Here is a 21,589-nt window from a genome sequence, read left to right on the forward strand (position 1 = left end):
GCTGTCCAGCAGTGCTATAGCGCCATCTAAAGGCCGTATATTGGCGTGCAGCAAAGAACTCCGCGTGACCCCTCTTGGTGGATGTATAGCATATTCATCTGGCTCTGCGTCTTAGCAGGGAAAAGAACATCTAAAGGAGGTTATTTTATGAAGATATTTAGCTGTTGTCAAAGTCTTGAAAAGCTCCAATCCGAAGCTCATTACAGCAGCACAAACAAACAGAGTTGGAGAGGGGGGGTTTCTTGTTTGTATTTGCGTCCACTTGTGAAAATGTTTAACTTCCAAAATGTGTCTTTTTTTTTTTTTACAGCGTGACATGATTTTTTTTTGTGTAATTTGCGAGAAACTTAATACACAACATCCGCAGTGCTGTGGTGGCAAACTCAATTAGACTTTTTTTACTACTTCCAACATTCAGCGGCATCATAAGGATTGAAAAAATGATTGAGGCTAAGTCAATTCCACACTGAGGTATTCTGACTGAGATTCAAACAGGAGCTCTTGACTGTGAGGCAGACGAGCTAACACTGTAGTGCTGCTGGACGGGTCTACAAATCACTTTTTTTTTTCAAATGCTTGTGTTTTACCTACAAAACACCCAAAAAATAGGAAAAATGTATCACCTTTTCATTTCAGTGTAGGATTTAACAAACTGTCTTAAAATTAGCATTCAAAGGTGACTAAAACATCTGACAACTGATTAATTAAGATGTAGTGTCAGTTAATATTGTTATGAGAAATACTTCTAGGCCAAATGTACAAAACAATCAAATGAAGAATAGTAAATCACCAGTAATTGAGTATGTCATTTTGTACTGTGTGACCACATACTGCGCACATATTGCGCAAATTAATTTACTAGTGCAAAACGCATGAAATGGCATATGTCAGTCCCATTGTAAACCAGGGTCACCCTCTATTTGGATTTTTATTGTGGTACAGATGTGGAAGGGACAGGAAGATAGCTGTTTGAAGCTCGAGCTACTAGTCTCCTCCGTAAACAAATACAGCACAGTCCTCTGTTAACCCAGATTTGTACGCAAGACGTAACATGCCATAAGTAACGAACACAAACACATCAGTTAAGTCCTATTTACATTAAATATTGGTATGAAAAACGTGTATGACATAAATACGGAACAATCAAAAGAAAAACAGTAAGTATGTCAGTAAGTGAGCATGCCTTCGTATTAACAACTTCAACATTCATGCTAATGCAATGTTCCCACCCAAAATGTTCCTTTTCCCATCCTCTTTGTGTACTAGGAGTGATCCGTCATGCAATAATTTGAATACCTTATACACACCACACCACATGCCAATGAGGTGCTTCATAATGCATACATGCATCTACATAAACAGGATAAAAATGGAGGCTGCATGCTGCGCCGAGGTCAGAAAATTGGCCTGTGGGACTGAGTGATATAATAGCTAAGTATTTCTGGTAAAGCACTAGGCGAGCAACATCCCCGCGGTCCCAGCAGAGGCCGCGGCGGCGGTAATGCATTACAGGATGTATGTGGTGTAAAAAGGCTCACGCCGGTCCACCCGACTTGATAAATAATGTATTGTAATGTATATTGAAGTTGCGGCGCAAACTGCAGCGTTTCCTACCGGCGTACCCTGAGAAGCAGACACTAGTGGTATAATTATGCACATCGCAGAGCCAAGCAGAGGCAATCTGTCAATGTCGGAATCAGTTACCTTATTACCACTGCCTAAAGATATAAAGATAGGAGTGGGAGCCGCTTTCATTAGAGCGCACGGGCGGCGTACTACAGCGGAGATGGCTCCAAACGCTAACCTAATTGCAGATGATGACTGGGAGGAGGGGTCGCTATAGAGAGGCTGGCCTCCGAGTAGGCAGGAGCATGGTACACCGAGGCCCACTCGTTAGCCTTTGGAGCTAAGGCGGTCATTTTCTGTTAGATGTTTGTGCAATGGCAATGCGTGTAATGTAATGTATCTACGTATGTTGGGAGTGCAGAATCGCGTGAAGCCCGCTCTTCGAGAGCGACACCCGGAAGTGTTTGAACATGTATGGGAATGTTTAGCCGGCTGATGAGGATTAAATTAAACTGTTAAGAAATTACTCAATAAAGCCCATCATGGTAGTGTATCAACGCGTTTGACGCTTCTTCGCTATTGGCCTCTGACACCGTCGTAGCATAAAGTGAGTTTGCAAACTTGGATGTTGGAGCGGAGAGACGAACCCTCCCAGGTTAGCTTGGCGGCAGCTAGCTCGTAGGATAGAACATGGGTGGATGTTACCAAAAGTGAAAAATCACCCTGGGTCCTGCCACTGGCCAGTGTGCGGCGAGGAATCCTAGAGGGTAAAGTGAGTTATTTTAAACTAAAAAGGAAAACCTTTCCGTAGCGTGACACGGCAGCGTTAGTGTCATTATACACTCCGATGTGTTTTCAAAAAAGTGAATATGGTTCCGTAATGTGCTTTGGACAACATATGGTCTACTATTTAGCATTGTGATCAAATTGCGGCTTTTTCATGTTTTGGACCATTCGTGTTTTTCGTCAGAAGAACAATTAGTAAACCATTCGAGTTTGCTTAAGCAGTAAATGAATAACAAAAGTGAATTTTGGGTGCGAGCCAAGGCTCTAGTGTTGAGTGTTTTTCTAACATGTCTCACAAGTCATTCACCACAATAAAAATGACAAGGAGAAGAACAGTGGCAATGTACAGTTACCAGATAAGCAAACAACTAGCTTGTCTTGTATTGGTTCTCCTATTATTGCACTGCAAAAATTCCCCCGTCGTGGTAGCCAGCCATTGGCCCAGGGCAAGAAGGCTGCCTGGCCGCCGAGGACTGCCTCTCCAGCGGCAGTGAAAGCGTGCACTTCGCTCAGAAAGAACCGGAGAGCTCACACTCAGACAAATTTGGCAAAGTGCAGAAAATGATCAAGTTGAGGGATTTATTTATTGAGGTATCTATTAGGTTTTTCAGGTATTATGCTGTCTTTTGGTGATTCTGTTTTCGGCCTGGGTTTCCCTGTTTTCGGTTACGGCCAAGAATTGTCATGCTGGTGCCTCTCTAATCATATGTGATGTGCTTTTGTGGTCATCTGGAGACACTCATGCTGATTTTTGCTGATTGTGTGGGGTCTGTCACATTTGAAAAATCAGTTAAGATGTCACAAATTGGTACACAGTATGCATACCCTGCCTTAAAAGAATCTACAGTAAATCTACCACCTGATTAAAGTTGCATGTCCCAAAACTAGTATAACTTCCATACCTTCTTGTTTTGGTCTTTTCTCTGACCCGTCACCTGTGAGCCTGCACATCTCCACTGGCAAACATTTTCCTCAATACTGCCTCCCACTCTTCTTACGACCGCCTGCATTATTCTCTACCTTCCTATGTATCTGTGCCTCCCCGTGCCTGTCTGTGCGTCTTGCGATTCCAAGCGAGGCTGGGATACGTAGGTCTACAGCCTAAGGGCGAATCACTCCTTGCGATCAGCGTGAAGGGCTTCACAGGATACGCCAGGTACGAGTTGCATGTCATCCTGAGACGGCGCAGACGGAAAGAAAGGTGGCGAAAGGCTAGCTCTTCACTACACGCCCCGTCTGTGACCGCCTCCTCACCCTGACGAGTGTGCGCTCTTAATCATGACATTACAGCGTGCTGCTCTGAGGGGGATTCATGGGGGCGATTTGAGATTATTTTAGCTTAGGACCTCAGATCACGTCGCCTCATTAAAAACAGCTAAACAGAGACATTTAAAACGCTGGCTCACATCTGGGAGGCAGGCCGTCACTCCTCCACGTGATCCTCCACCGTGATCCCTCCTTACACCGTCCCTTGGGTTGGGAGGCTTTGCTCACAAGTCAGACGCACAAACGGCCCAAACTTCGACTCTAAAGTCATCAGAATTGAAGGAAAGCCATGTGGGGTTTGATTGAAGGATAAAGCGCATACACATGGGACCAAGACAAAAGGGAGTTGTTCTTCATGGGGGGAAAAAAAAAAGGGCAAGCGAGACCAATGATTCTCCCCAATAGGACAAATATGTCTTACCTCGAGGCACAAAGGCAATTCATTAACGTGAGGTTATGGCTTACCAGAAAGGCTATGAGGCTCCGTTGCGTGCTCTCCCATTGAAAACAGCTCTTAATGTACCGCAACGTGTACAGAACTGCTGTGCTGATTTTTCGAACCCTATAGATATTGTGGGCAAGAACCTTTATGGGGAAGAATTGCAACAAAACAACAGTTAGTATCATGGGATACAGGAGACACAATGTTTTTGTTATTTATTTTGTTTTGTTTTTGTGTTTATGACTGAAATGAAGCTTTATCACAGGAGTGGACTAACTTATAATTTACCGCATTCACTTAAAATCGTCAGGTCATTTTGTCGCTGAGGTAAAAAAACAAAAACTGTTCAAAGGTGTGTGTGAAATATCTGCAGTTAACGTTAATAATAAGTCTGTAAATCAGAAGCACTTTTAATTATATAAGTTATAAATAATTGAATTATAACTCATTAACCACTTAGTTGATCAAATTAATATATTAAATATAAATATAAAAGTGTTAATTAAAAACATTATTTATCATATCATTTACAATGAACCAGTCAATCAGAAAAAATATACAAAAAATAAATACAATTTTAGGAAAATGTTCAGTGGGCCGAATTAATTATTTATTTGCCCACCCCTGCTTCCTAATAACAGACTACTATTGTGATACCTTTTTCGAGAACTTTAAATTTTCTTCTGTAAACTTTTCTTCCTTTGGTTGGAAACTTCTAATACCAGCTCGAACCTAGCAGAAGACAGATGAAACTATTATTTCCATACTTCAAACTATATGGTGCATCTTTCAAGATGATTTTCTGCTTACTTTATTATATATAACCTCTAACACAAGTGTGATCGTTCCTTTGGCTGGGCCACTCAAGTCCTCTTTCTTCAAGTAGAGACAAATCTGCTGCTCATTTTGAACCTTTGAACACAGTCAGACATTATGCAAAACTGACTTGAATTGCTTGTATATAAAAACAGTAGCTGCATAGTAACTGATGATTTTGCGTTTGGTGATGAAGTGCTGCCACCATGAGAGAAAATAAAATCCTTGCTTTTACAGTCTCAGGGACTCGCATTGCACTTTGCAGTTTGCAGTCAGGGCTCAACAAGTGGCCCCTCCCTCAGTTGGCATGCACGCAGTAAACAGGCAATACAGTAGACATTTTTTGGGTTTTAAACGTGGTGAGAAAATGCACAATAGTCTCCTTTAAAGAACGTAAAAATGCAGGACAGAAATGTAGTGGCCTACACGCCTCACAAACTTACAGTCAGTAATGGAATGGCCACTTTGCCCAGAAAGCCTGGCGCTTTATCTCCATTTTCATCCATGATGGTCAGCTCCACCACGTCATGAATGTCCTTAACCGGGCTGCAGCATGACAGCAGAACATATGCTGTCATATAAACTATGAGGGGGGGAAAAAATATGCCATTGACCTTCTTACAATGTGATTGCTTTGTTCCACTCCGGATTGACGCTCTTGTAGATGGTGTGAGTTTGAAGTTCGCTATTTCCCATTGCAATCACACAATAGGGGTTGCTTTTCCCTGCAAATGGTGAAGCTGTGTTAATAATTATGATATCAAATCATTGTGAAAAAGTGGCATGGTGAATGGTTACTATTGATGTCTGCAGCGGGAAGATCATTTGCTTTTAAAACCTTGACTTGGAGGAAACCAATTTCTCCCGTGCATTTATACAAGTTACGAAGGCTCTGCAGGATAAAAACAGGGGGAAAGAAAAGACACTCAATTAGGGATGGACTACATCCACTTCGATCAAAGTGAGCAAACATAATGATAAATCCTTAACCTCAGCTTTTGGTGTAAATACAGTTGCTACAGTTTCAAACTATTGTAACAAACGTGAGTGATGTCATGCACATTGTGAGCGCCACAGCTATTTTCAGTGGAGAAGAATTTTTTGTTAAGTTACTTATGATTGTAGTAAAATCATTATGAATGTATGTGTACATTGTTTTGTTACAACTGCGACTGTTGTGAAAGCACGAAAGTAAAGTTGAGTTGAGGGTGAATAGTGTGTCAATTTCTTTGTCCCACTTGAGACTTGCAAGAGCATTTTTATATATTTAATGTATTTTTATGACAGTTTGCTTTTTTTCTTTCGACTCTGTGCTGCAAATTCCAAAAGTAGTCGCCGGGTTGTCATGGTTACACAAGTCATACATGGCTTTGGCCCAGCAGTAGAGTGGAGGTGAGTCCATCCATCCATCCATCCATTATCTATACTGCTTATCCTCACAAGGGTCGCGGGCGTGCTGGAGCCTATCCCAGCTGTCTTCGGGCAGTAGGCGGGAGACACCCTGAATTGGTTGCCAGCCAAGAGACAAACAAACATCTGCACTCACAATCACACCTAAGGGCAATTTAGAGTGTCCAATCAACCTACCATGCATGTTTTTGGAATGTGGGAGGAAACCGGAGTACCCGGAGAAAACCCACGCAGTCACGGGGAGAACACGCAAACTCCACACAGGTAGGCCGGAGCCGGGATCGAACCCACAACCTCTGAACTGTGAGGCGGACGCGCTAACCAGTTGACCAGCGTGCCGCCCTGGAGGTGAGTCTTCTTCTCAAAATGTGCCTGTGGGCGTGGTATAAATTTTGCTGGAATGTGATATAACAGTGGGGCTAATTTGCATAATACCGCCCATTTTCAAGCAACCTGTATTTTCTCCTGCTTAGCACTAAAACTCTGGGCATTTTGATTAAATAAATGCACAGTGTGTCTGACATCTCAATTGCAATGCACATCCCGAAATGTCCTGTTATATTTCTGCAAAGGCTAATACTTACAAATTTCCCCACCACAGCGTCTCTCTCGTCAGGCTTCTCCAAAGGAGCGGTCTCGATGTCGGAGACTGAGACTCCCCAGCAGGGTAGCAGGGTAACCAAAAACACCAGCCTGCCCTTTCCTGGATCCAGCATCTGAGTATAGAGCTGCCTCTCATTAAACACAAGGTTGGATAGGTCAACCTCAAACCTGCGACACACAAAAAGGGGAAAATGGTTCCACTGGGAAGGTAAAGGGCTGTGCTATGGGAAGCTAACATTACCTAGCAGGAAGTACTCACATTCCCCACGATTCCTCACCCTTCCTGCCTCTCTTTAAATGCACCTCCACCTGCAGAGGTTCCTGGTTATCTGCGAACTGATTGAAGTCAAACCGCTCTCTCCACTGGGGATTGGCTTGAATGCAGAGGTTCTGAGGAGCAATAACGACAGACTCATCCCTTGCACGCAGACATTTACTTTTAACGCCTTATCAAACCGAGCAGTGCCTGCATGGCGGGTGGATTAAGTCATCATGCAGGACAACCAGCAGAGAAAACAAGGTGCTCGTGCGCCGTCGTTTGCGTGCGCTCGTACACTCGAGTAGCCACGCTGGGATTGTAAACACTGACAGCTCCAATTAGAATGGGCTTTGTTGGGCAAACAAACAAACAAGTGGTGAGGGACGGCTGAGAGGTTTACAAAGAAATGACACGACAGGAGCGAGACGCTGCCGACTCGCCGGGTTGGGGAGGGTGGGAGGAAAAACAAGTCCAGGTAGATGAACAGAGGCGTGCTGCGTATGCAAATGAAAGAGACAACGGAGCTCGGCAGCTCCGAGTGAGTGGCAGACTGGCCCGCTCTAATGAGCTGCCTGTGCCATGGCCCAGTGAGCCAAGGTGGAGGTGAGTCACAGACGAGTACCCGCTGCGGCGAAGAAGCCCCCACCCACCGTAAAAGAAAAGACTTTAAGTAAAAAGAGTGTGTCACGAAGAGACCGGAGAGCGTGAGAAACCGGGGAGGTTTTTTTGAAAGTCTAACCTTGCTTTTGTACTTCTGATCGCCCAGACGAAAGCGGACATAGATGTCGCCTCGGCCGTACTGCGGCAGATCCTGGCCCTCCACCAGGGTGATGGCGAGAGCCCCCGTCCACAAGCGGCTCTTGAGCTGACTCTTCTGCATCTCAGATGAGCTTGGGTACTGCGTAGCCTTCTGTGCAATGCAGAAGTTTTGTTATCACCATAGGTGAGAAGATGGCGATTTTTTTTCAGGTATTCATTTTGCTGCCGACTATTTTTACTCCTTGCAATTAAAAGCATGCCTGTACTTTTCTACCCTTTATGTTTTATTCGGATAGATGCTTTTCCAACCTCAGAGAATGATGACACAACGCAAAAAAGACAAGTCAAGCGCAGTTGAGTTACTGAAAAATGTAGGGACAGTAGCAACATGGAGGAAGGTGGACCAGGAAGCAACAACATATTGGGAGAAGCATGATATTCCCATTCCATGGCCTTATTAAGGAAAATTATTTGAGGTTGCAAGCTATAAGAATGGCTCATGACAAATGCATTGTCTTGTGCCAGCCTAAAACCCCAAAATTGTCCACCTAATTTGAAAAAGAACAAAAAGTTATATTTTTCCAGTGGTTATCATTAGATAATTTAGCATTTTTTGTTAGCTTGTTTTGTTTTGTTTTGTTGGTGCAGGGCAACGGGAATTTAGCGGTCTGGTGATTTTATTCCTCTAAATACAAGCACCATACAGGTTAATAAAAGAGTGAAACTAATATATGCACACGGAGAAGTTTTTCTTTTGTTTTTGCTGTGCCAAGTTATTAAAACAAGTATTGTGTATATAATGGACAGTAAACATTTATTTGAATTTCTCACTTTGTACATTTTATTCTCTACTTTTTAACTTTTGTTTAAGTAAATATATTGAATCAGTACTTCTACTTTTAGTAAGGTATTTTTCTTTAACACAATGTACTTCTACTAATGTACAGAGTGTGTTTTCCCACCCCTGGTTATAACCTTGGTTTTGGTGGTGTCTAAGCTAGTTTTTTTGTGAGATGTCAGCACAAAAAAGATAAAGACACAAACATCATATGGAAAAACACACATGCACAGTAAATACCTACTATTCAGAAATGTATCTATTCACGTTTCTTTTTTCTTGTGGAGCCTATGCTCAGCTATTCACCAAAAAACTCACCTATTCGCACATTTTGTGCTCTTTCTGAAACAGCCTGGGAAATCACAATATGCTGCCAAAGCTCTGGCTAATAAGAAAGTACAAATTGGTGTCAAAGAAATATAATGAGGGTATACATTCCCAAGGTCTTTGCATGACAGGGAAGAGCAAAGTTTAGCCTGGGTTGTTAGTGGAAATACAGTGCCTTTGCCATGTGTCTGTACAACACTTGCAGCGCATATTTTCAAGATCAAATAATCTGTAAGCCATTCATTTTTAAGGGCAAAGTAAGATGAGTTTTAAATACTATTCAACTGTTTTGGGATTGTGGTGTATTTAAGGTTGAAACTAAATAAATGAGTTTAGTGATAGACTGATACATTCTAACTTCATAAACCAAGGATCCCCTGTATGCTATTTAAACTGCTAATGTGGTTAAATAAGTAAAAATGTACACTATACGACTGAATAATGGCGCGTTATGTCCAGCGAGTTATTTTATACAATTCTACGGTAGTTAAGAATCTTAAAACATTGTTGGCGCGTGTAAGTGTTACACAGTGATGATAGTTTGATGTTCCATCAAAATTGTTACAAATTGGCGGTCGAGGAGGGTCCCGGAAGGAAATTATATTCCATCTTTAAGTTTCTTCTGTACGTGCAAATTGTGCACGCTCCCCACCGTGTAAGTGTTTCCACCTCAGCCTGACACTTCGTCACGTTTCGCAGAGCGTTTTAAAAGTAAGACAAGGCTTTACACTATGCAACACATCTCTGTTGGAGTACATTAGCACATCTCTTTTTTGACAGGCAAGGCTGGCAAAGAGAGAGAGAGGAAAGAGAGCAGGACGACAGCGAGCAGCCAGATGTCCCGGGCTGTGACAGTCCCACTCATCACTGGCTTCCAGGCTGAGTGTTGGGAGTCAGGACACTTGGCACGCTGTACCGGAGACAGCAGGCGGCAGTGAGTAATGATGCACAGCGAGTGCGCATACAGCTCTCTCATCAGCATATTATGCAAAAAATGCAGCATGTATGGCCCACAATACAGCGTGTTCGTATGTGGGTACATCCTTGAGATTCATATACGCAACGGTCACAACATTAGGTACACTTAATGAGATTTAGTGGCATAAATGTAGCCTTTACAAAGAAAATAATACTCAATTTTGAAAGGGTTTATTTAACATTTACTGTGATTTAGTTGGAGTATATTTTTCATTAATGTAGAATAACCATAATATTATTTTTGGTGGTTTTTTTTTTCTTTTTTATCCTCAGCGTTACATTGATTTACAGCATCTCATTAAAGTCAGTGAACAGTTTGTATTACAGTGTAAAGTTCCAATCCCCTCACAATAACCCAACACACAGCCATTAGTGTTTAAACCACTGGCAACAAATGTGAGTACACCCTCATGTGAAACACACGCACACACAAACGTATCTCCACCCCTACGAGGATCTGTTAGACTCTCTCTTACAGCCCAGGCTAAACGTAGCTGCTGCTCCACATTCTGTACAAAGCTTGTCTCTGAATGAAGATGTATCACTTGAAATACTTCCTTGGACCAGCTGTACTACTTCCCTATTAAGGGCTCTGGCATTACTTCCTGGCATCTTAGGGTGTTTTCAGCGAAGAATGGAGGATATCATCCCAAAAAAAAGCAAATAGGCGAAGTTGTGAATAGTAAACTGATTTGTGCAGGGGGTGACTGTTAAACAATCCAATGGAAAAACTTGGAACACACATATGTCTGCCCTTGTTATTCGACAGTGGTTCTGTAGGAGTGTGGGTGGGGTTAGCTGTCACTCATTTTCATCATACAGGACCAACACCTCAAACCGAGCATTTTGCAACGCTTAGAAAAATGGGGTTTAAAGCGTTCTGTTAATTCTTGAGCCTTTGGGTATTTTCATGAAAGAAGATGTGTTATTAAGACACCTGGGTTCTCAATAGAGAAAAAAAACATGATATGTCTACTTTAACATATGTTCTCACGCTTTGCATTAGTCAACATGTCAGAAATTGAGGACAAGCTCTGCAAATGGACTCTTCCCACTGGGCACCACAGAGGGAGTAAGACAGAGCGGCCTTGATACGTTTCCCTGTTTAGAGTTCCCGCGAGGCTGCTCAGTGATAGCACGGTGCTGTAAAAACACAAACAGGAGAGAGGTTGCGCCAGGCCGACGGTAATTAAAGAGCCGGACCGCCATGCGCTCAAACCTCTTTGATTGTGCGGCTTCTCTGGCTGCAAACAAAATCTCCCCCCGCCGCTCCAGCCCCTCCTGCCCCGCTACGGAGGTTACAACCTGCTTTGCCACCCAATCCGGAGGGGATCAAAGCTCATCTCGGGGACCTGAATTAACACGGAATACCGCAGGCGAGGCCCTATAAATATCATCTCTCTTCAAAAGGAGAAAGAACAGAGGGAGTAGAACGGCGATAGAAAACAGGCCTCAGCCAAGTCGTCCCAAGTGTTTATCTTGGCCACGTTTCTATCTCAGCGGCCAATAAAACAATTCCACTTAACTGTAAGTGGCCCCCGAAGAGAATCTATTCCTGGTCCTAAAAAGGGCCGCGCGATGGCTTCCATATGGCGAGACAGCATGGGGACAGGCGCAACGAGCTCAGACCCGGGTCCATTTGGCCGCCGCCGCGCCACTGTCCGTCCACAGCTGCGATATTACTCCCTAACATCTGGGTTATTGCCCACTTTGCCTGGGAATTATCAGCCATGCCGATCTTAGGCATGTTGCTCTGGCAGCGTGCCGCCTTTGACGCCAGAGCCTCCCTACACGTTTGGAAACAGAGTTTTTACTCCCATCTCCGTGGTGGCAACACACGCAACACTGAAAATATGTTTCTGTTCAATTTACTCAATTTTATTTCTTCATCTAGATACAGACACATTTTTAAGAAGACTATACATCTACTAAATAAATGTATCTGGATCCACATGATTTTATTTTGTGCAACCACTTGACGAAATAATAGCGAGTAAATTCAACACACCGTTTTTTTTCAGTGCAGGGAGAAAAATCACATTTACAAAGACAAAGGCGGAGTGGAGCTGTAGAAGCTTGCGATTCAGCACTTCCAGGATAGGTGTTAAACACAGTAAGATATTGTCAAAAATGATATGAGGGAGGTGGGGACAGTGCGCGGGCGGTGGGGGTAGGGGGTGGGGGTGGTGGGGTTGGCATTGTTACATTGTCAAATTAGCACTATGACTTAGGCAGCGGAAAGCCGTGCAGAGTCCCATCACACATTTTCCATCTCCCTTTGAGTACCTTTAACCATCTGTAGTGCATGAAAATGGCTTCATTCCTTTGTCATCTCATTTCAAATTGAGATTGTCTGCTGGACCATCAAGAGACGGAACAGTGGCAGATGTAGAGACTGCATAGGTGTGAATAAAACCCACTCGATGTAGTGCTAGTCAGTCCCAAACAGGCACACAACTGTTTCAACACTGAATCTAATTACGGCAGCAGTATACCGAAAGCCACTTGAGAGGCGATGCAACTTTGTTTACTACAAAACGCAATTACCATCGTATAATATTCATTTAAGAGTCCCTTTCAGGAAAACATGTGGTCAATTCTATTATTTTGGTTTGGATCAGAATCTCATATTGTCCCTTTCTGCTGATAAACGACAGGCAGTGCAAATAGTACGGCACGCTGTGAAACCACCACAGTGGTGCTGAAACCAAGGTTAGAACACAAAAGTCCACAGTCCATCCACCTTGTTCTTTGTTGCTCTATAGCACAGTGAGCTACTGCCCCCTAGTGTTTTCATCAGAAACTCCCATCAAGTTGAAGCCTCACGTTGTAAATCTTACCTTTGTCTTTTTGGCTGGCCATCTCTGCACAAAGAAAACATAGACAAGAGTCAACACAACACCGTTTGAATTGCTGGGCATACTTTTCATACCACAAATACTCACCCAGTTTCGTTTGATGGTGGCGTCTCGAAACATTAGGCACACGTCCACGGAGATGACTCCCATGTCGTCTTCTTTGCTTTTAGGATCAGTGAGGGGCAACTCCAATTCATAAGTTCTACAGAGAAGGGTGATATCTGATTTTCTATTGCTCCCACATCCCTAGAAAACTTGCTGTCTATGCTGTCAAACCCATTTAACAATTTGCAGTAAAATCTCATTGTATGACAAAATCAGTGAATTCAAACTAAATTGAAGGGAGAAAGGTATTTTGAACTACATCTACAATGAGATGATCTGTTTTTCCCCTCATATATGTGTTGAAATTGTGCAGTCAAACAGGAAGCATGTAGTTTTCACAGGAGGTCATTTTATTACCTTTACTTGGACAAGTGTATTGCAAGAAATTATAATATGCTGGAAAGTGTCTTTCATTTAATTTAATTAATTTTTTTTTTTTTTACAAATTCCTACCTAATTTCTATATCAAAATAATATCTTTTTTGAGATGGTCAACTGGGTGATTTCGTTGGTTGTAAGCTATTGCAATCAAGATATTTAATTTCCCTATACACAGTACATTTAATGCCACTTCTTGAATTGAATTCAGAATTAAATGAACTTTTCAACAAAATTCACATCTATTGGGCTCCACCCATATGTGCTCCACTAGATTTTAAAACAGCAAAGCCATATATAACATATAGCAAGCGGTGGCTGCGAAAAGTATGGTTTATGTCTGTGGCGCTAAAGCTGTCAAATAACATTGATGGGGAGTTTTTATGAAATACTTTTTGCTGTAAAACGCATTTTATTGCCTGCACCTGTCTTATATTGTTTTCATAATCCACAACACAGATGTAAAAGGGACGCCACTCACTTGTAAAGTTCGAAATTCTTCAGCGGAATGGTGCAAGAACCCATGAAGTCATCAGTGGTCAGATTTTTATCATAGACCTGTAACGAAATCGAGTAGACAAATTGATCATTTGATCGTGTTTTTCCCGTGTGATATCATGTATTTCCATACAAATCAAAGGTTTGCGGACAACTCTGCCTACCCGGACATCCACAATATGCTCTCTGTCTCGCAGGGGATAGGAAAAGAACTCATTCCACCTGGGATTCAAGTTTTTATAAACCACTTTGCTCTTGTAGAACTGCTTCCCTTCCAGTTTGAATTTCACATAGGGGTCGCTCGTACCTTCAAAGCACAATGGGTACATATTAGCATAATGTATCGCACCGTAGAGGTCGTCGAATTGTCTGATAGAAGAACACACACATGCACTGATTCCAGAGAAGGAGGAGAAGGAAAAAGAGGAGGAGGTGTACCACACACACTGCCGTGTAGCCGTTTAATTGTGAAAGAGCAAAACGCTCACCAGCCCGAGACAAGCAGAAAGCGAAAATCTCGAAGCAACCAGTGTTAATCTCCCAGGCCTGTTAATAAAGTCTGGTCTGAGGGTATGCGACTTCTTTGTTTCTGCAATTGCGGGGGGAAAAAAAAATGAAAGCCATTTCCATGCCTTCATTTGTGTAGGGGTGGGGGATAAAGGGGTGCTGGAAAGAGCCTGCAGGGATGCTTGAATCACATGACAAAGGCCCTGTGGGGATGGGCTGTCAGGCCTGTCAGCTCCCTACTCCAAATGAACATCTCGCAAAAGGCAGGCAGGACCCACAGCAGCTCCACCCTGCCAGCCTGTGACAGGGAAACCTCCAGGCAACTTGACAGGAGGAGAATGTGGCAGCTCGCGAGGAGAAAAGCTCTGGCACAAGCGAGGACGGTGACGATGGAAATTAATAGGGGGAGGTTGGATGGGGGGCAAAACCCAAAGAGTGCGAGAGGGGGCTGGTGGCGTGGGTCCTTTTCAGAATATGTAATGACAATGTATGCCCTTGGTGAGCCTTTGGCACACCGCTGATTGTTGGGCAAACAGGGTTGAAGCACGGAACGTGTGTGGGTTGCATCATCACGGGGCCATCTTGTCAGTGAGGAGGGCATCATGGCGCCCTTTGCTATCACATTGAGATGTGGAACTCCGATACAGTGAATGGCAGGCGATACGCTCCAGATCCACATGCAAAATTGCAATGTAGAAAGACCGTATTTAAAAAATGTATGTATTTAAACAGTTTTACCCCTGTCAAGTTTGAAAACACTTATAACACAAATGTATTCAAACATACTTCTTAAACATATTCAAACATAAACAACAAAAATCGCAAGCATGATTTGAATATAATACTGTCAAGTGGGCAACTAGCGGCCCGCGGGCTGCCGTATTTAACCCACCCCAGCCCCGCTCCTCAATTTTTGTTTCCAACTCAACAAATGTTGATAAAAATCCAATATATGTTTAAGACAAAAACAGGGAAAATGTGTGGGGGGGAGTAAAAATCCAGGAAAAAAATGGGAAAAATCCAAAATATGTAAATATATTTTTAAAAAAGATCAAATAATCTGCAGGTGCCGAACTGAAAATATGCAGGGGATCGACTGTAGCTTTATCTTGTAATATGATATGATGATATGCAGGACAAACATCATACCTCAATAATATTAAAATATCGAGTAAGTTAATATTTGAGAAAGAAAACATTTGTTCTTGCACTTAATGTTAGTTTGCTGTTCATAAATTTTGTTCCGTCCTTGAATTGTATTTTTTATGCAAGAGGGCCCTTTGCAGTATACTGTACCCATAACAAACAATCACTTAGGAAAACTACAGAGGTGCAAACAATGATCCACAATTTAACAGGGTAACACTGTACTGCATACAGTACAGTACATAACCGGTCAACCCCGTTTTTTCATGGACACTGGGTGGTATATTCCCGCTTATTCAAGAATTTTTGGGGTTAGAAAAAAAGATTACATCCATCTCGGCATATATGCAAATCGCTCGTCCACAACGCTGCCTAAACAAGCTTTCTTTTGTTTTTAATTTTGTCAAGCCCTTACATATTACATGTTTTGGCCCTGTAACTTAATCTATATTGTAGTATTTTCAAATTATGAATCCTGTGCTGTAAAAGCTGCTAATTTTATTTGTGATTATGGGTGGTTTCAGCATGACGGATGAATGAGAAATTCCAAAGATTGTAAACATGATTTAGTTGGTCCGTAAACAAGTAACACATGCATGCAAGTTTTCAGATAGTTGGCAATTATATTTAAAACCACTGGATGTCACTGCTTTCACTACATCAATTTTACAATAGCGATGGGGAAGAGGTCACTAGGCTCACCTGGAAGTACAATTCAGATTTAGATGTGTGCCTCCTGCTGGTTTTTCATTGATGAGAAATTGAACTAAATTGATTCAGCACTTCATTTCAAACACCAAAATAACACAAAGCACAAAAACATGAATGTTTGATTAATTTCAGACAGTCAATTGCCAGTGGGCGTGGATGTGAGCCCGACTGGACGATCTGTCTTGATGTGTCAACATTGGAATTGACAGATGACCAAACAGGACTAGCATTGACTTGTGAATACAGTTTCCACCTCTGTCAATCTGAATTTGTGGAGTTTCAATATTCCGGTGAACTAATTTCTTTATCATTCTTTGTTCTCTCATACTGGTCTGACAGCATGCTTCTCAAGTGTGCTGACTGCACACGACCATAACCTATGACAGGAGACAGCCACTTCCCACCTTGCTTTCAAACACTTTTGACACACTTTGAAAAGGGCCCAATTGGCCAAAAACAAAGCAGTGAAACTAAAAGTAGTATGACAGGTGTTGAGCCATCAAGATCTAGTTAGGTCAGGTTGTGAATCATCCAAATGTTTAATTAAGTAGTCTTCACCTACCTCGTTTGTCTCGGATGACCAGGTTTTGTCCGTATTTCAAACTGATGCAAAGCAGGTACCTCTGGAGCGGGACTGGGACATGGACGTCCGACGATGATGTCGAAAACTGCCCGCAACACCATTCACATTTATTTATATTATTTTATATTACATATATTATTTGTCTACATATCATATCAAGTGATTTGAAAACTTCATTATGGCAAAGCAGACAGGTGGGCACCTACTGAGGTTTCCAATGGGTCAGGAAGAATTTCCTCAAAGAATTCACATGGTTCACTGGACATCTGTATAGGGGATACAAACATCTAAGAAGTTAATGAACTGAATGCAATGTGAGATGATGTTTTCTGCATTCTAAGATTGCGGCCCTCTAAGCCATGGACCATTTAGTGGGACTCTCCCGTTGGTCCAGATTTGAGTTGGTTGTCCGTTTACAGCTTTACGGACATGCGTTTTCAGGTTCTGAACGGCTCGCAATGAACTAGATTGCGTAATGGTGTAAGAGTACGCGGTCACATGGCACAAGAAGGCATGTTCAGTAACTGCTGTACATACTAGTTGTGATTGTTTTACATTCATGGCCTACAAAGTTTTCATCCAAATATGTACTTATGACTTACTTATGATTGGAAACAAATTTGGCATGGAACTCCACCATAAACCGAGCACTACTGTATGCTTTTTGACTATTTGGGACAGGGGTGTCCAAACTTTTTGCAAAGAGGGCCAGATTTAGTGAGGTGAAAAACGACCATACAGATTCCAGTTGCTTTTATTTTTTACGGCGTTTGTTACCAGTCACCTTGTCATAGTTTGCATGGATTTGTGATATTTAATTTCTTGAAAATAGTCTCTTAGATAACTAGACAGACACAGTTGTTTTGTAATTAAGTGAAAGAAATGTGCCAATTTCCACTTGTCCTGGAAGCAAGTCTCTATTTTCAAAATGCGCTGGAAAAGGGCCCCACAAAGGTCAAGTGGCGAGGAGTTCACTCTGACGCCTAACACGATAGAGTGGTGTGTTTGGAGAAGCGCAGCACGCTCAGAGTGCATTTCTGAAATCACGCAAGAGTGCTGCCATCTTCAGGTGAAATATAAAATAGCTTTTACCACGTGTGTATTTTCTACTGTGGTCAACAGCACTGACACACATTATTAATTTTATGTCAGAGGCTGCGGGCCGGTAGAAATTTGAGCACAGACTGCATTTGGGCCCCGGGCCGGACTTTGAACATGCCTGATTTAGGGCGACCGTAATTCTTGCATGTTTAATGAGCCACATTAAGTTTGTCGCATTGCTGTCCATTCACATATACAAACAATGCAAACCACGGATATCACTGTGTCTGCAGGTACTAAAACAGCCAACTGAAATAACGCAGCCACAAATGTCAATAACCAATAACAATAAAATTACACACAAAGACAGTTTAGCTGACATGGGATGATACAGGTAACCTCAACATTACTCCAGTGGTCGCCATTTGCATACTTTTGGGTGAGGCGCCTCTAATGTAACACATTTCGACCATATTTAATGGGCAATGCTTTCGCTGCAGGTTACTTTAAACGCATCTACTTTTTTGTGGCATTTGTGACGGACAGTTTGAGTATATGTCTGATTGGCCTGATTGCAGTTTTATCCACATTTGGAAGAGGACTGATCCCGATCCTGATGTAGGGAAAATATACAGCCAAACCCCAGGTGGTTACTTAACTTGACAAGAATCACAGACTTGTTTTATTAGGTTGCGCCAACACAACACACACAAAAGTATACACCGCCGAGGAATAAAGTGCATGGGATTAAGTGAAATGAAAGCACAAAAGAAAACATTAGCATCAGCATGCCAAGAACTACTTAACAAGTGCATCTCAGAGCCTGCTATTTGCAACATGCTTTTGAAGAGCAAATCAAAGCCCACTCGCGATTGATGCAACCCTGCTACGTAAGATTTGGCCACCACTCTGAATTTTATGTTCGACACCTCTTCAAACTATCTAGGTGGCCATGCAACCCCAAAACTAACTTCTACTGATCTTGGACTAAACTGGAGCAAAAGGGTTTATTTTTCAGTCCGTATTATCCCTGTTGTTGTCATTGACACTAGGAGTAGTCACTGATTTCTCAACTGCATCTACGAATGTATATCAGACTGACCTCAATTTCCTCCTGAGTGCCCCCTTCCAGTGAAGATTCCTCAATGCTGTTGTCATTTGTGATGGAGGAAAGCACAACATCCGGGTCCACTCCCTCCAATTCCTTCAACCACGGCATGGCCACCTGGTCCCCGGCGGACCAACAATGCTCGTTGCCACAGTCAGCGCTGTCAAGAGGTTTGCCGAGAGAATCCAACGTCACAGACATTTCTCTGTGTTCTGAAAGGATCCCTTTTCCAGACGGTGGCCTGTCCTGCTTGAAGTGCGCAGCCTTTGCATGTGCGTTGACGTTTGCTTGTTCTCCCATTGAGTTCGCTCTGGCCAGCGCTTCAGTGATTAGCGCCCTGTCTGCCGAGATGTCCTCGGGCAGCCAACATCGTTCAGAGCTCATAGCATAATTCGCCATTGGTGAATTGGCTGGTGCTTTGGTAAAAACGGATCGTGGCATTGGGTTAGGGTCAAAGTTTAACATAGGTCCTTTGCTCTTGGCTTGCCTTTCAGCGGGTGTGTTTGCTTTCTTTTCTATGCTTGGAATTACCGCATTATCAACTTCCTCATTGGGATTTAGCAAGTTAATTGGGGAAGTAGTTCTATTGGAGCCTAATTCTGCGGGAACCCTGACACTAATATGGTTGTTGAAGGAAGTCGAGCCATCCGGGATGGAGCCGCTCGCGACAGAATCGCTATCGCTCAATCCAAAAAACGTAGCCTCAGACGTTTTTGGCAAGGCACTCTTCAGAGGAAAATCTTCATCCTGCTTGGGACTCAGGTCTGGTACAGATATACTGCGCCTGATGCCTACTTTTTTCTTTTGCTTGTCTGCTGCCTTCTTACCCGGCTTCATCAGATTGACCAGCTTTGTTTTCATGCGAATATTGTCCATTAACTTCTTTTTCTTGACCTCCATTTTGAGTGATTCCTTGGAAAAGAAAGAGTAGACATCACTGACTTGAAATGTGCACATACCAAAGAAAACGCAGTGTTGAATGGTGACGACCAGGTAAAAGTGACTCACATGGTATCTTAAGCTTGAAAGAAACATTCTAACAATTTATATGGACCAATAAAAGCCACTGGAGCTGTATTCTACCCTGAAACAAAGTGAAACTACAATGTAAAGCAGCAGCCAAAGTCATAGCATAATTAATATACACATCATTAATAAAGTATTTAGTTTAATTAGAAACAGAAACATAGTCATGATAAATCTTAAGCATTATCTCAAGGCCAACATATTAATGACAGTCAGAATAGATTTCTTCACAAACTTACTCCACTAGTGGACTGATGTTAAAAACAAGCTATCTGTTCTGTCAAATCTCGTCCCAAAATCCAAGTTTTCAATGAGGCAGTGCTACCACATTATGTCTTTGATTTCAAAGGAGGACGTGCGTCAAAACGTACCAGTCGGAGGTCGGTCATTGGTGGGAGTGGCCCTGCTGGCTGAAACTGGCCATACCTGTCCTACGAGGTGAGTTTCAACACCTGTAAGAATGCAACTGTTGCATTTCAGAGCCGAGCCGTAAAAAGGTACCTCCCAAAGGTTACGAGGTGTGATGAAATGATCCCTGAAATGATGTCACAAATCAGCTTCGGGACTGGGGTCGATCTTCACTATCCAACAGGACATCACGGAAATACAAATATACTCATCCAGAATTAAATAGTTGCATCTTAAAACATTTATAAACTGTTAGGCAATCTTTCTAAGAAGATTTTAACATTCTTAACTATACTACATTTGAGAAAACATTTTTGGTTGAAATAGCCATATTGTGCTGAGCATGCAGGGCACCGATACATCTCAAAGGTGAGGTGAACAAGGTGGGTCTCACATTTATGTAAATATTTAAATTATTTTTATGGGACAACATTGAAGAAATGACACTTTGCTTCATTGCAAAGACATCCGTGTACAGATGGCATAACAGTGTAAATTTACTGTCCCTCATAAGGATCAGCAAAATTGAGTGGTAATGTCATCAGAATAAAGTCATATTTTTATGTAATAGAAAAAAATAATAATAATTACAAGAGTAAAGACACATTTTGTTGGGCTTAAAAATTATAATCCTATGAGAAAAATGTTTATGTACTCATTATTTGTGTTTGCAAAGTATAATAGTATGTCTTTCCACTTCCACACAAAAAGTGAATGTGAAAGACCCGGTGTTGTTCAACTGTGTCTCTCCCTATTCTACGCCGGCAGTAGATTGGAGACTGTATGACAACAGATGCGTTTTGAGTCTGGGCCCAAGCTTGTTCAATATTTGCCCAAGTCTTAACGGAGGATCAGGACCACACGAAAGAACCCCAGCTTGGCTCCCGGTTGAAAGGCGGGATTTGGGAGGATTGGAACAGGGCAAGCCCCTCCGGCAGGTGGCCCGTAGCCCCTCCACGCACAACTCAAACAAGGCACAAAGCCCACTTGGTTACTCTACACATGCACACTGGAGCAGTTCCCGCCTGCTGCACAGCTGGTCCGAGGGACGGCGAGCCGCGAACACTCACCTGATAGCATGAAATAGAAGATTTGACATGATAAATACACAAAGGATCTGTATAAACCCCCTTATTCCAATGCTTTGTATGTTCAAACTTATTGGCGCAT

At 42.5% G+C, this 21,589-nt stretch overlaps 1 protein-coding gene across 6 annotated transcripts in view; it reads right to left on the minus strand.

Annotated features, from left to right (window-relative positions):
- LOC147148624 (multiple C2 and transmembrane domain-containing protein 2-like) overlaps window positions 1-21,589 on the minus strand; it is a 54,672-nt gene that overhangs the window by 32,541 nt on the left and 542 nt on the right. Inside the window, exons 1-19 of one of the 6 annotated variants that reach the window (XR_015086539.1) lie at window positions 20,251-20,339; window positions 19,994-20,069; window positions 18,980-19,897; window positions 17,043-17,102; window positions 16,816-16,921; window positions 14,054-14,196; window positions 13,873-13,949; window positions 12,996-13,110; window positions 12,891-12,914; window positions 7,888-8,058; window positions 7,149-7,279; window positions 6,871-7,057; window positions 5,675-5,768; window positions 5,499-5,601; window positions 5,320-5,422; window positions 4,871-4,972; window positions 4,718-4,792; window positions 4,084-4,203; window positions 3,759-3,879 (exon numbers count right to left, since the gene is read on the minus strand). Coding sequence is in view for 5 of the 6 variants with exons in the window: in XM_086028689.1 (XP_085884815.1) it covers window positions 4,084-4,203; window positions 4,718-4,792; window positions 4,871-4,972; window positions 5,320-5,422; window positions 5,499-5,601; window positions 5,675-5,768; window positions 6,871-7,057; window positions 7,149-7,279; window positions 7,888-8,058; window positions 12,891-12,914; window positions 12,996-13,110; window positions 13,873-13,949; window positions 14,054-14,196; window positions 16,816-16,921; window positions 17,043-17,102; window positions 18,980-19,897; window positions 19,994-20,020 (2,556 nt within the window). In the remaining variant the exon portion in view is untranslated. Of the gene's footprint in view, window positions 1-3,758; window positions 3,880-4,083; window positions 4,204-4,717; window positions 4,793-4,870; window positions 4,973-5,319; window positions 5,423-5,498; window positions 5,602-5,674; window positions 5,769-6,870; window positions 7,058-7,148; window positions 7,280-7,887; window positions 8,059-12,890; window positions 12,915-12,995; window positions 13,111-13,872; window positions 13,950-14,053; window positions 14,197-16,815; window positions 16,922-17,042; window positions 17,103-18,979; window positions 19,898-19,993; window positions 20,070-20,250; window positions 20,344-20,382; window positions 20,547-21,589 lie in introns of those variants that run through there. The other 5 variants (XM_086028689.1, XM_086028690.1, XM_086028688.1 and 2 more) reach the window with 5 other exon arrangements.

The sequence above is a fragment of the Filicampus tigris genome, chromosome 4, assembly GCF_054856515.1.
Source record: "Filicampus tigris isolate MCC_2025a chromosome 4, RoL_Ftig_1.0, whole genome shotgun sequence".
In the NCBI taxonomy this organism is placed as follows: Eukaryota; Metazoa; Chordata; class Actinopteri; order Syngnathiformes; family Syngnathidae; genus Filicampus; species Filicampus tigris.